This window comes from Notothenia coriiceps, unplaced genomic scaffold (assembly GCF_000735185.1).
Source record: "Notothenia coriiceps isolate Sejong01 unplaced genomic scaffold, NC01 NC01_scaffold00037246, whole genome shotgun sequence".
In the NCBI taxonomy this organism is placed as follows: Eukaryota; Metazoa; Chordata; class Actinopteri; order Perciformes; family Nototheniidae; genus Notothenia; species Notothenia coriiceps.
Genome location: NW_011369947.1, coordinates 19,970,053 through 19,984,324, shown reverse-complemented (window position 1 = coordinate 19,984,324; position 14,272 = coordinate 19,970,053). Strand labels below are relative to the sequence as shown.

At 40.4% G+C, this 14,272-nt stretch overlaps 1 protein-coding gene across 11 annotated transcripts in view; it reads right to left on the bottom strand.

Moving 5' to 3' along the window:
• Positions 1-4,719: 4,719 nt before the first annotated feature.
• The window catches only part of csde1 (cold shock domain containing E1, RNA-binding), a 21,402-nt gene continuing 11,849 nt past the window's right edge, over positions 4,720-14,272 (bottom strand). For 4 of the 11 annotated variants that reach the window (XM_010795160.1, XM_010795152.1, XM_010795159.1 and 1 more), the window contains 13 exons: positions 11,308-11,523; positions 11,030-11,200; positions 10,779-10,943; positions 10,611-10,617; positions 10,357-10,379; positions 9,554-9,658; positions 8,839-9,017; positions 8,610-8,722; positions 8,403-8,522; positions 8,133-8,311; positions 7,286-7,449; positions 7,065-7,197; positions 4,720-6,231 (listed from right to left, as the gene is read on the bottom strand). In XM_010795160.1, coding sequence (XP_010793462.1) covers positions 6,184-6,231; positions 7,065-7,197; positions 7,286-7,449; positions 8,133-8,311; positions 8,403-8,522; positions 8,610-8,722; positions 8,839-9,017; positions 9,554-9,658; positions 10,357-10,379; positions 10,611-10,617; positions 10,779-10,943; positions 11,030-11,200; positions 11,308-11,523 — 1,623 coding nt within the window. In that variant the 3' untranslated portion in view covers positions 4,720-6,183. Of the gene's footprint in view, positions 6,232-7,064; positions 7,198-7,285; positions 7,450-8,132; positions 8,312-8,402; positions 8,523-8,609; positions 8,723-8,838; positions 9,018-9,553; positions 9,662-10,356; positions 10,380-10,605; positions 10,618-10,778; positions 10,944-11,029; positions 11,201-11,307; positions 11,524-14,272 lie in introns of all 11 variants that reach the window. The other 7 variants (XM_010795161.1, XM_010795162.1, XM_010795153.1 and 4 more) reach the window with 6 other exon arrangements.

The following is a 14,272-nucleotide window of genomic DNA, read 5'->3' as shown; positions in this document are numbered from 1 at the left end:
AATTGTATCTCTCATTATTAGAAATGATCTCTGTGGAACTCTATAGCTCAAACCAACTGTGCAAAGGGAAATATAATTGACCCTTTGTCCATGGCACTGGAGAAAGTTATATAATAAACAATATAACTGATTTTGTTATTTAAAAAAAAACATTTGTTTGAATCTTTGTCGGGCAGTCCAGTGGTCCAGAAGTAAACAAATGATGAGGCTGATGACTTGTGTTACAGTACTGAATCCAACTTTAAGTAGGCCTATAGGAAAATAAACATTTTCTCACAAAAAGAGATACATCTTCCAAAAAGTGCATAAATAACATGGTATTCATTTAAATTGCCTTGATTTTATTGGATGACGGTTCAGAATATTTAACTGCACAGATTCACTGAGGAATGTTCTTGATAGTAATAGCTCACTGGTGCACAGTTTACGAGTTCAGCATGTTTAAATGTTCTGTTTGGGATTGTAATCACCCTTCCTGTTTGAAAGATAAAGAGGAACACCCAGATCTAAAAATAGCATAACCTCATAAACACTTGTGAATGCACGTATGCATGACCTGTTTGTTAAACAACATGTTTCATAGGCACTGCCTTCGGTCCTAGTTATGCTAGGACATCCTACTGTATGGATTATGTTGTTTTAAATGTCAGGGGTTGAGTGAACTAGAAATGGTGAAGCTAGTTGTGGAGAATGCGTGTGTTGGGAAAAATTGTCCAGGACAATGTCTAGGCCTAAATAATTTTTAAAAAGTATTAAATGCAATTCAGTTTAGCTTAAAAAAAAAAGAAAGAGTGTATGGTTATTCACTTGAATTAGCAATAAATCACAGAGTTGCCAGATTCAATACACTTTGCAGCTACAGCCTCATGGTCTGGCAAGCTTGCTAACGTTAGCATGTATTAGCGAAGGTTGGACAGATATTGCTGACATCAGTTTGCCGACAGTTTGACTCCTCCCTTTTTAAACTGCTGCCAAGGCCTACTCAGAAGAAACATAAAGCTAATAAAAGAAGTCAATGAAAGAACTTGTGTGTACGCAAAGATTTGCCCTGGAAGGTCCAGTGACCGTGACAGGGACAGTTCAAGTTGAGGCAGCACACAAAACATTTCCTGTTAATCATTCTAAAGCTGTAAGACTCTAAATGTATTAAGGATGAAAGGGTTACGAAGAGAAACAGAATTGTAGTTCCTTTGTCGTTTTTACAAATGCTGAGTGAGCTATCCAACCCACTCTCTTCAGTCTCACTCCATGCACACTAGATACAGCTGCTAGCTCCGTGTACAGTAAGGTTCAAGGTTCTTTATTTGTCAAATGAACATAGCGAAAAGTGAAATAGTGCAATAAGAGTCTATATGCAAGTCATAAAAATATGATATATTAGGTAAATAGATATACATAATTTTAAAGTAGTAGCCAGATGAATATTGTGGATGTTGTTTCAACAGTTCAGGTGTTTAACAGTCTTATTGCCTGTGGGATGAAACTGTCCCTGAGTGGTGGTTTTAGTCCGGATGCTGCGGTAGCGCCTGCCAGACGGCAGCAGACAGAACAGTTTGTGGCTGGGGTGATGGGGGGTCTTTTATAATCCGGAGGGATTTCTTCCTGAGCCGCTGGGAGTAAAGGTCCTCCATGGATGGCAGGTCCGTCCTGGTGTTGTTCTGTGCCCTTTTCACCACCCTCTGTAAAGCCTTGCGGTTGAGGGCGGTGCAGCTGCCGTACCAGGCCGTGATGCAGCCATTCGGGATGGGCCTACTCTCTATGGTGCACCTGTAGAAGTTGCAGGGTATCCTGGTGTCCATGTTGAATCCCCTCAGCCTGCGGAGGAAGAAGAGCCGCTGTCGAGCTTTTTTGATGATGATGGAGTAAAACATGAAAACTGACAAAAAAGTTAAAAAACAACTTTAAAATGTCTTATGTGGTTAATGCACTGATTGCTAACCCATACATCTATTCAATTCATACCATTTGAGGGCTTACTTTGACTGACAGAATATCTCCATTACTTTCTATCCTCCAATTTTCTAAATCACCCAAGAGAAAGTTTTTTTTCAAGCAGAATGGAAACATGATGGGCGGGATCATAAACTGTCCTCCAATGGTAGGTGACTTCAGGAATTGGAATTGTTCTTAATTGTTCCGGAGTTCCTCCCAACCAGAAAACCCCCCAACGCAGAGCAGTCTGAGCCTCAGTACGACAGACAGGACAGAAGGTAGGTGCTTTAATATTTTTCATGGTAATTCTTGTAAAGCCAGTAGGCTATTAGTAGATGGTTTTCTGTACATTTATTTTAAGTATGACGGGGTAACTGTAGACATTCTACAATGTTTTTTAAACTGCCCTCAAGCTTGACCAACGCATGATAGCCAGACAGATTACAAGTGAATGTTAATGAGTCAAATTGCTGTCTCCACCACATCCCCAAACAGAGGACCTGCAAAATGTGACTAAACTTTTATGTCCTTTTCAGACAGGCACAATGGAGGTGAAGGTGTTGGTGGACGGTATTCCCCGCGTGGTTTGTGGCGTAGCAAAGGAAACGACATGTCAAGAAGTCGTTATAGCATTGGCTCAAGCCCTTGGTATGTACAGTATACTATATGTGGCTCTACATTGAAATCCTTATGTCCTGACATGTCGACAACACTGACAACAACACTGTCACACCTCTCTTAAGGTCAACCAGGGCGCTACACATTACAGGAGAAATTTAAAGACTTTGAGCGGAGCATGGCACCCAATGAATGCCTACTGGAGACTCTTGAGAAATACGGCCAGCAGGCAAGGGACGTCCGACTCACACTGCTTCACAACGGACCCTTGGTCTTGGATGAAATGAGCAGGACAAAAGTTGGCAGATACCAGCCTTGCCCACCATTGAGAAGGAAAGATGCAGGCACCAGAATGCGGCGGGGAAGCGGTTTACTGAGTTTGCATCGTCAAAGTTTGCCACCAAGTTTGAGACAAGAGGCTGAGCAGCAGAAAGAGGATGTGAAACGGCCCAAAAGAAAGTCTCTGACGCTCATGGAGGAAGCCTGGGAATGGCTGGAGAGTCTGGGTAAAGGCAAGGTCTATAGTACCGCATGTGATAAGGACAGCAGTAAGAAAACCGATAAAAGGAATTGTACCTCTTTGGGTGTTTCTCTCACTGTGGACGATGGTAACTCAGGTAGAAGAAGTAGAAGCAAAGTCAGAGGTCAGAAAAGTGTGAAGTCAGACTTGGATCATCAAACGTCCTGCTGCATGGGAAGCCAGACGAGGGGTAAAGTAAGTAAACGAGCAGAGAAGACTGAAGTGGCAAAATCTGATCAAGTAACCAGCTCGAAATCTGCTACAAGTGAAGACGAGAAAAACAGTCTAAGAGAAACCATAATATGTCAACTGAGCTGTTTGCAGGATTTGCAGGACCAGATTGCACACAGAGATAAACAGATTTTGGAGCTTGAGGAAAAACAACGGTCTGAAAAAGATGAGCAGGAAGCCCAGGAGAGAATGGTTGAAGAGGAGGTAGAGCAAATCAAGTTTTGGGAGAATGAGTTAAAGGCAGAGGAAGGTTTCGAGAAAGATTTGCAAAGCCAGTTCCTTGAGATGAGAGCAAATACTGTTAGGTGCAAGGCCAAACTGGAGGAGTACAAGCACAAAATGCAGGGGCTTGATTTCTTTGCCACTCCAAACATTGCTGAAGGGGTTTCAGAGAGAATTTCGGAAAACGTTGAAAATGCTGCCACGGAGAATTCAGCTGTTTCAACTAAGGACCAACAATCTTATCAAGATGGGGATGTAAATATTAACAGGAAGTTCCTGCCCAGTGAGGACTTGAACCCTCCTCACGCTCTACTTCCTCCCGGGCAGATAAAGGAGCGACGGCCCACCGGGCCGACAGAACTGAGGGAGTGGTGGACACGCTGGTCTCAAGCCCAAGGCCCTCAACCACAGACTAGAAAGAAGGTGATTCACCGCTCTGAGCTTACCATATATCTGGGCAGTACCAAGGTTTAGAATCATATTGACAAATGTCCCAAATATTAAGACTTTAGGACAATATTGGGAATGCCTTCCTGTGTGGTCATTTCAATCCTCCCAATGCAAGATGCTGATCCTTCTGGTTCAACATGTATTCGGCATTTTGTAAATGTGCAACTCTGAACTCCTAAGCGAGTGAACAAGGGGTTTTACAGGAAGTACTTCCATAAGAAAACCCAAAAAGAAAAATCTTAAGCTACTTTTGTGTACAGTACAATAAACATGCACTGAAAAAATACTTAATCTTAAATTCAAAACTACCTCTGTAAGGAGGATTTTGTGAATCGAATATGAGACCATGCATATCTGCAAACAATATTGTACACTCTACTTAAATATAGGGAAATAAAGAACTTTCTTTTTTTCCAGCTTTCATGTGAGCACTTTGTGGATGCCGTCCACAATTTGAGGAACCATTAACTTTGTAAACTAAACTTTTGTGACACTGAATCTTCTTTGAGGAAACGGATCATTTTATCTCTTGGAGAACCCATCTAAATGCAACTTTGTCTTTATGTAATAAACCATTAGCTAATCTCTCCAAATACCTTTTTACATTCTTATTTCTTGCCCTTAAGTGAATGCTAGGGTGTTAACATTGGTCAACTTAAAGTGATTTCACAGCTACTTAAATTATTTCTGTGTTCAGTCATACATAATGCAGAATTTCTATGAAAACAGACAATGTACAACAGCTCGTGATTTTCATAAAACTTTAATTCATTTGTTTCATTCAAGACAAAAGAACATGAGAACCTCTGTGGTTCAACTTAAACCCAGTGATCTCCAAAGTTTAAATTAATTTATACTGTAACTTTATGTGCAGAGGCGCACAGCTCACCCACCATGTCTCTCCGTTTCACAATAACTGGTAACCTGATTCTTAATGCTTTTTTAATTTATTTTCTTTTAACTGAATTTCTAATACTTCACCCTTCGCCTTTTTTTAAGTTAAATTTGTTTTGTTATATTTTGACGTTCCAAAGAACTTCCACTAAGCAAAAAAAACAAAACAAAAAAAGCACACATTACATACAGTATAGTTCAACCCACAGGTTTGGGATGCATATCAGTATAATTTCTACTAGAAAAAAAAGAAGAAGCCACCCTTAGATTGTTCAGATTTTTTTGGCGGTTGGCTGGGAACAGAGGGTACATCTAATTTTTTGTTTTTCTTTTTTTTTATATTTTGCTTGTAGTTTTTTTAGGCACCTTATTCTTACTTAATTCAATATTAGCAGATTTTCAATGGAAAAAAAGCAAAAATATGTGCAAGAGAGAAAAAAAAAAAAAAAAAAGGTGTAAAAGAACTGCAGATAAGATGCCACAAGGAATTCTGCACCTGGGAAAAAATTGCTTAAGCGGAGCATGTGAATACCAAAAAGGTATCTAAAGGCTCCAGATTGGTGAAAGTAAATCCCATTAGATTAACTACATTGACATTCACATACATCACACACATACACACCATGCTTTCACCTCAGCTCTTCAATAAAGCGTTTTAAAACTGCTCAAAAAAACCGAGCAGAGAAGAATCCTCAGTTTAAGCTCGCACATGAGAAATATGATCCTCCTTATGGAGGGAACTTTGCTTTGCTTTATGAGTCTTGTAGGAAAGCATACAGTAGTGAAAACTTGATAATGAAACCATATCTAAGTTTCCATGGGTAAAGGAGCAAAAATATGAAAAACACAAAAAAAGGAGCAGATGCTCAGAGACATCCCAGGCAAACTATTGGACAGATTACAGGTGCAGAATTCCAGACAAAGCAGGTTAAAAAAAAATAGGGACATAGACAGCCACACAGTCATCACTCTGATTTAGAGGGACGAGACCCTCAGAAACAAATACCTCCGTTACACACTACAATCACTGCTAGGATACATCACACACGCACACACTCAGAGCCCCCTCCCCATGTACGCTGGAACTCTGCAGCAGGTCCATCATAACGGGGGGAGGCGAGGCAGGGAACTGTGGAATGAGAAAAGTTCCCTCGCAGGTATCGATGGGACAAAGATTACACATGACGATTACTGTATGTTTGTGTGTGTTCTGTCTATGAATGCCTGTGTGCAAGCATGTGTTGAATCAAATTCCCTTATCGTCGCCCTCTGGGAAAGCTTCCCACCAACACCAAACAGGGTGGGCTCTGTATGGCTCAGTCGATGACACCCGGCTGGCGAGTCTTGCGCTCCACATTGAAGCCCTGCGGAGAAGGATGCATGGTATTAATGTTGCAGCTTACACCTTTGTATATACACCACTCCACATGTACGGAGTAAAAACTGACGAAAGGGAGCTGCAATTCCTCGACAACTAAATTGATGTTTTTTGGAAACTAAAAAGAAATTCCTAGGGGTTGCAATTCATCATTAAGTAAGACTGAGATAACAGATATTAAAAAGTACAATTCGCAATCCTGTAGAAATCCAGATTGATTAAACTATAATGCCTGGGTCATAATTCATTGCAGGTATACTTCCTTACATATATCTCACATTATGGAAATCAATATTGTCTATAAAATGAGACATTTGCTTTTAGTTAGCAAACAAAAAGCAAAAAACATGTGCTTTTAATAATTTGTTAATTAATGTGCATGTTATTTTTTTGTTTTCAAAATAACAGTTCATATAACTTTGTGAGGTTTATGAGTGTAAATTATTTTTACTTCATCATTTTTTATTTCTGGGGGGTACGTTAGATTAAGAATACTTTAGGCCTTTTCTTTCACTACCCTCAATTACTTTTATCAAAATGCAAATTTCTTTTGTTCACACTTATTGCAGTGTTTTATGAATGAATAAAACTACCACTATAATCCAGTGAAAAGTCCTGATTTCCTATGTGTACTGAAATATTTTAAAGGGCCCATGTCATGCTTTTCCGGTTATTACCCGTCCCCTTGTGTGTTATGAAGCTTTTTCTGCATGTAAACGGTCTGCAGAGTCACAAACCCTCAAAGTACACCCTGTAGCGAGTAAAACTCAACACTCTAACACCTGTCTATGCTGCCCCAGTGGAGCCTCGTTCGTTTACCTTTGAATTGTCGGGACCCCGGGGCTGCCTTACAATCACCAGACGTGGAGCACTGGCGTCGTCAAGGGTGATGCTCTTCAATCGGTTTACCAGACGATCTGGACGCGGAGTCGCCACAGGCTTAGGCCCTTCGCTGTAACGTCAGGTTAACAGTGAGCATTCATTCTGAAACATTCTGATTACAGTTCAATAAACCACACTTTACATTCTGCAGTCTTTACCTGACTCTGCGTACGTTGCAGGCACTACATTTTCCTGTGCGTTGATTGAGGACGACAGAGAACTCCACCTCATCCCCGGTCTGGAGCTCTAGGCCATCTTGCACTTCCTTTACATGGAAGAAAAGCTTCTTGCTCTCACCAACTTCATATGTGATGAAGCCAAACTGGGGACAACAAAACAACATGATTGCAGGATTAAACATTTGGAGTAATTCAGTCCAGCGTCTATTAAAAGCAACGCAAGGCTTCTTTTTTCATTATACTTTGAGGTTTCTGATAAATGTGATGTAAAAAATAAATAAAATACTAAATCTTTGCAAATGGATTTCTAATCTATTCAATAAATGTAATCGGTACAATGTACTTTTATGCAATGTATCGGATTTTTTTTTCTAAATATTTAATTTGTTTCTCCGATTGTAAATATATAAATATACTTTAGTAAACTTACTGTAATTTGGTCATTTTCAAATGGCATGTGCTGTGATGCTGTAATTCTACTATAGGGCTTTAAATCAGTTTTAAGTGCATTTGTTTTCCTTGGTGTATATATTTATTAAGTAGGTTATTTTAGCCATCCTGCAATAATTATCTTATAATGAATAGCTGTTCAATAAGGGTTGATGTCCTAGCCTTCAGTGGTGAAAGAGAAGAGACATCTTCATGTTCAACAATATAAAATACTTTTGATAAATGTTTTATTAAAGTAACTTTATGTAGCAAAATGTACTTCATTATTCAGTGCACATAAACGGTTTCCGAGGTCACTGTTTACAAGTAGCTTTTTTCCCCTACAATGTGACCCAGAGGTATGAGCATGAATTCAACTCAAACGGCTGATCAGTACCTGGTCTTTGACACACTCCACCATGGCTCTGCGCTGAGGGACCACGTTACAGGCCATCTTCTGTCCAGTTTGGGTTACTGTGCAGTCCTGGAACTTCACCAGCTCTCCTTTCTGCAGACAATCCCCCTTGTTCGACATTCCCATGATTCCAAAGGGATAACTCTGGCCTTTATTTGCACCTGGAACAATGACAGAGGGATGAAATCTTTGTATTCTTCCCCAAAAGAAAAACACTTTGAACATTAGGTCCCGTCACAACTTTACACCCACCTTCCTCTGTGATTTCAATAAGCCCTTGGTATTCTGTCTGGGAGGGGTCCACACTGCGTAAGGGACGGATGACTTTCCCCATCATCACTGTCGCACCAACATCCTCACTGATGCCATTCACTGAAAGAGGAGACAGTTGGTTTTAAACACTTCATTTGCAACACATGACTAATGTAAGTGCAACAGCTGGAATGAAACCCTTCATACCTGCAGCCACTTTGGTAACCTTTTCCGCACTGACTTTGTTTCCTTTTCCTTTAGAGAGAGTGTACTCCACGGTGTCGCCCAGCTCCAAGTTCTCCAAGTCTCCACACATTTCACTGAGAGGAGAACAATATATTTACACTTTGAGTGTGATTTAAATGAACAGATGTTGCTGACAAAGTTAATTCAGCAAATGACTTATTAAAACGTAATTTACAACTTTAAGCTTTACCTGTAGTGAAAGAAAATCTCCTGGTCATGGTTTGCAGTCTCAATGAAGCCAAAGTTGTCCTTGAGTGTGGCAACAAATCCCAGCAGTCTCTTGGCGTTGGAGGCATTACGGTTGAGGACCCGGATAGAGACTGCGCTCTGCAGGCCGGTCCGCTTCACTTCATTGATGGAGAACTCCACCTAGAGGACAAACATATTAATAGGTCACATACAGGTGGTGGATCGTGATTGAAGAATCTAAATGTGCACTCTTCAGCAGTGTCGGAAGGGCTTTAGTTTATAACTTTATATACAAGTCCTTTCCATTAGGAGTTTACACCTTTGGTTACCCCTTGTACCGTAAGAGTTAAAATAATTAATATTTGCAAACTAAGCATTTGGCTTCTGTCAAATGATCCAACTTATTGAGAAGATGTTTTTTTTTCTGCGATCTGCTTCGTAATGCAAGAAAATATGGGAGCTTGATTGCAAATTTCTCTCGCTCCGATTGGAGGGATGGGATTTAGATTCTGGTATAACCGCTCCGTTTACATTTTGTTCAAAGGCACACATTGCTTCAAAGATATAGCCTATCAAACATTTGCATTCCTTAATGCATGATGGTTTTTCCAAATCCAATGAGTAAGCAAGTTAAATAACATGACTCATGAATTTTGCCATGTTCCAGCAGCACTATGGAAGCAAAATTGCTAAGTGCAGTCTAACTCAGTACATACCTTGTCTCCAACTTGTGGGTATCCTCCCTCTAGATCCTTGTTATGGTATGGCACAGTGAGCTTCTCTCCACAGTCTTCATATGCAATCACTCCTTCCTCAGCTTCCTGCTGAGACAACAAATATTATGTTACAATAATGAGCATCACCTATAGTTGATCCAACTCCCGCAGCTGAGCTGGACAGTCTCATCAATGCTGCTGGATTGGATGATTCAAGACCATGTAGTATATTAGAATATGGTGTGCAGAGAAAGCCTACACAAGCATGTGAGAGGAAACAGTGTGCAATGCATAACTCTGCAGCAGTGTAGTTGGTTAGCCTTAGCTTACTGCAACATTTCTGAGTTACAGCCTACTATGAATGGATCCATAATTAGCCATAACTATTGCAGTTTGATAGGGAACACTCTGCAATATTCACATTGTTTATTCAAAGTACTTGCCTGAACAAATCACAACATGCAATTTAGTGGCATTTTCATGTTTATAATCAATGTTTCAAATAAGCTTGGTAGGTTGGGCAATCACAGAAAATCAGCAGACTATTTTATGCTTCCTAATCTGTTGCTTCAACTTCCAATTATTATGAAAATATTCATCAACTTTCTTAATTTCAAGTGCCAAACTGGAAAACAGTAACAATGAACACCTTCCTGGTCTCCAAGAAGAGAAGCTGCAAATATTATAAGGAAGCACCTTGCTCCCAACATTTCCTTATATTTCTAAGGGTTAATTGGTGATCAAATACCATGCTGTTAACTCAATGGGTAAAGGAGGCAACCGGTGTGCCAGCAAAGACCAACCTTTTCTACAACTTTAGCCTTGTAAAATAAAAGAAAAAAGACATTTTAGACAAGGCTAGTCAATGTCACACTTTTGAATTTGTACACTGTATAATCTGTCAGACTGATCATATATAAAAACTCTAGGAATAATATATTTATTCTAATACTGTAAGTGAAATGTGTGGACTGTTGCTGTAATTCTGTGTACATTTCTTTAGCATTTGAGACTTTATTGATGTGGCTTCATGCAGAGCGACACAGGCCTACCTTGTCTCTTTTCTAACAAGGAGCATGAACAGGAGGTCGTCATGGGACGAGAAAGCAAAGAGGAAAATTAGAACTAAAAGAGGAATTTATGTGGACTACGAGGCTATTGTTTTTGAATTCCCTGGGAATATTTTATGTACAATAATATTGTGCATTATTGCGCACTGTGGTACCTTTTCCTTGCCCTTGGTGGGGGAGGCATTCTTGGTGGTGGCTGCCACTACTTCCTTCTCCACTACACCCATAAATCGCTGCTCAGACTGGGTATGGAAGGACACTGTGCCCTTGGGCAGCTTCTTGATGCGTACTGCGTGGTTCCTCTGAGCCGACAGCATATCCTGGTGACAAACAGGACATCTACTTTAGCTTTTTGTTGAAGATTAACTCAAATTTGCCTGAATAGATAGTAAGACAGAATACATACTTTTGTGAAAAGCTTATAAACAGGACCTACAGGCACAACAGTGAACTCCACTTCATCTGAGATGTGCAGTTGGCTTTCCTCCAGGACTTCACTGAAGTGGAAGAACATCCTGGCGTCCCGGTCCACGCACTTGATGAAGCCGAAGCCGTCACGTATAGCTGCAATCACACCCTGCAAGAGGAATGGGTGATAAGGTTATTACTGTGGACAGGCATTGATTAAATAGCGAGACTTCTGCAGGAGAAATCACAACAATGTCATTATTTTGTATTCCCCACCATTTCACGGCTCTCCTTGGTGAAGTCGAAGGTGTCAGGGAGGATGTCGATGTTGGTCGCCCTCTCCAGCTTGTCTCTGCGGTCGGTGGAGATGTTGAACTGGATGTGGTCTCCCTCCAGAAGAGTCACCTTGGACTTTGTGTCCTTCTCACCAAATGGGAGCTCCTTGTCAGCAAAGCCAATTTGGGAGCTGATGCGGCCGGGAAGAGGGTCGTTCTGTAGAAATGGAAAAGATAAACCTTAATGATTGCCATAGGGCAGGGGTGGCCAACCCGCGGCTCTCGAGCCGCATGCGGCTCTTTGCCTAGTTTCATGCGGCTCTTCAGTTCATATCGAGTTGTATATGTGTGAGTTTGGGGGAGAGACACTGACTCCTGACTAGTGTTGCACGGTGGACCGATACTTGAAAGGTATACCGCGATACCCTGCCGTTAAAAACGTTACGATTCCTCCGTTTCATTAGTATCGGTACTTTAAGAATGACGGGGGAAAGTACTCCGGTGAGAATGCGCCCTTTTAATAAGAGCCGTGTGTGTTCAGTAGGGGTGGGCGGATTGATCCCAAAATATCGATACTTCCGATATTACGTTACGTTTCAAAATATCGATACTCGAGCCAATAGGATCGATACTTTTATACTTTTTTTTCCCCGTCTCCTCTACTCGTCAATTTCTTCAAAAAACTATGTGCAGACGAACACAAGTATATGCTCTTTTCTTCTCTCTCCACTGCTGTCCTCCTCTCCTTGAGGCTCGCGCACGCGCAGCGCGCTTCCTGCCTGAACACCGATTATCAAGCTGACCGATTATCAAGCTGACTGACAGCAGCCGACAGGACAGCAGCAGCCAGCGACTCGCGAGTGCAACACACACACGCTAAGGCTGAGAGAAAGAGGAGCGTTGTGTGGAGCGAACTGTGATGTGTGCAAGAAGACAGTTTGCTACTCTGGCCACTTTGTATTGTTATTTTTCATGTTTGCACTTTCAATTTGCAAAAGTAAAACGTTTATTTGTCTATAAAAACTGTCCTGTCTTTATTCATGAAAATGAATTCAGATTTAGTCTATTTATGATGCTTTCAGCTCAAAAATCATGTCATGCAGCTCCCCTCTATATGAAAGTACATAAGACGCTTTTATCGGCATCAGCGATACAGGCCCTGAAATACTTGGTATCGGATCGAATCCAGATTTTGTGGCATCGCCCACCCCTAGTGTTGGGGGAGGTTACTTCAAAAAGAGACCCCATAAAGGGTGTGGCTGAGCGCTGAGGACTCATAAATACTGCAAGGAGCCAATTGGGACAGATTGGGATAAAACCACCTGCTTCCACGTGAAAGGGGGGATTTGGGTTTTTGTCAGTGTCCTTTGTGTATTCTGTTACTATTAATTATCCCTTGGTTTCAACTTGGTTTGGCCAAGCCACTATATGCAGGTGCATCTCAATAAATTAGAATATCATGGAAAAGTTCAATTTCCAGTTTAATTAATTTCATTAATTCAATTCAAAAAGTGAAACTCATATATTATATGGATTCACTACACACAAAGGGAAATATGTCAAGGCTTTATTTTTTGTAAATCTTGATGATTACGGCTTGCAGCTAATGAAAACCCCAAAATCATTATCTCAGAAACCGGAAGCCCCACAGTTTTAGTTCTTCCGGTTTGCAAAGACATAGGGTCTTAAAAATATATATCTACTAAGTATATAAAATATCTTGTATAGCCAAACTAGTAATTACACTGCATCAAGATTATGTTAAGAAAAAGATGTTGGTTTATTTAAGATATTTGAGATATTTCTAGATATTCTAGAAATGGCGTTTTTCGGTTGGTTCTTTCTTTTTTGGTTACTGTGATCTTCTTCAGAACATTGTTGGTTACTGTGATGTTCTACAGTACATTGTTGGTTACTGTGAATATCTACAGTACATTGTTGGTTACTGTGATTATCTACAGTACATTGTTGGTTACTGTGATTGTCTACAGTACATTGTTGGTTACTGTGAATATCTACAGTACATTGTTGGTTACTGTGATTTTATACAGTTGGGACGTTACTACTGCTATTTCTACAGTAACTCCAGAGTTGCTGTAAGTTTTGGTTGGAAACACAGTATTATACTCTAAAATGGTATACGGTAATTTACTGTGCACAAACACTGTAAATAACTGTGGATTTCCATTTGCCATTTTTTACAGTGTGAGGCCTTCTCTGAACTTCCTCTAACCTCTGTGTCAGCTCACTTAAAATACATCTATTGATAATTCAGAACGACCATTGTCTCTCTAACTCTGTGTGACCCAACTCAGTAACACACATCATAGCTTACCATGTGACCTTAATGAATATGCCAGCAAAAAAGCTGTAATAAGGATTGCCATAACAATACAGTTGTGTTTGTAGTTCCAAGATTCACATACTACATACTACTAAGAAGCTTCTGCCACAATAGGGTCAGCTATCTGGAAACTATTAAGCACAGTGGGCCAGATGTAAGATTTTTATTCATGGTAAAAAGCCCCACATTTGACCTCATCTTTATTAATTGTCTCATATTAGAAACTTGTTTACAGACTCAGGGTAACAAAAAATAACTTAAATCACTTACTTACAAAGGGTGTCCGCTGGGTCCTAAAAAGTATTAAAAGTTGATAAATCAATTTAGCGAAAATTAAGGCTATTAAAAAGTATTACACTGCATTTTCCAAGGTATTCAATTTTGTAGCTTGTTTCAATAGCCGCGTTCACACCGCAGTACTTTTCCCACTTTAGTTCCGATATAGTTCCGAGAGGTCGCTTTGCCACCAAAAAGAGCCGGAACAAAAATTTGTTCATCGGAGCCTTTTTTACCCCCTTTTCCCGCTGCTAGAGAGGTACTTTCGTGGGAGAAAAAGGTTCCTATGTCTGATTGGCTGGGCGGAATGCAAACCACGCCCCGTAAAACTCCCAAAACGTTTTGT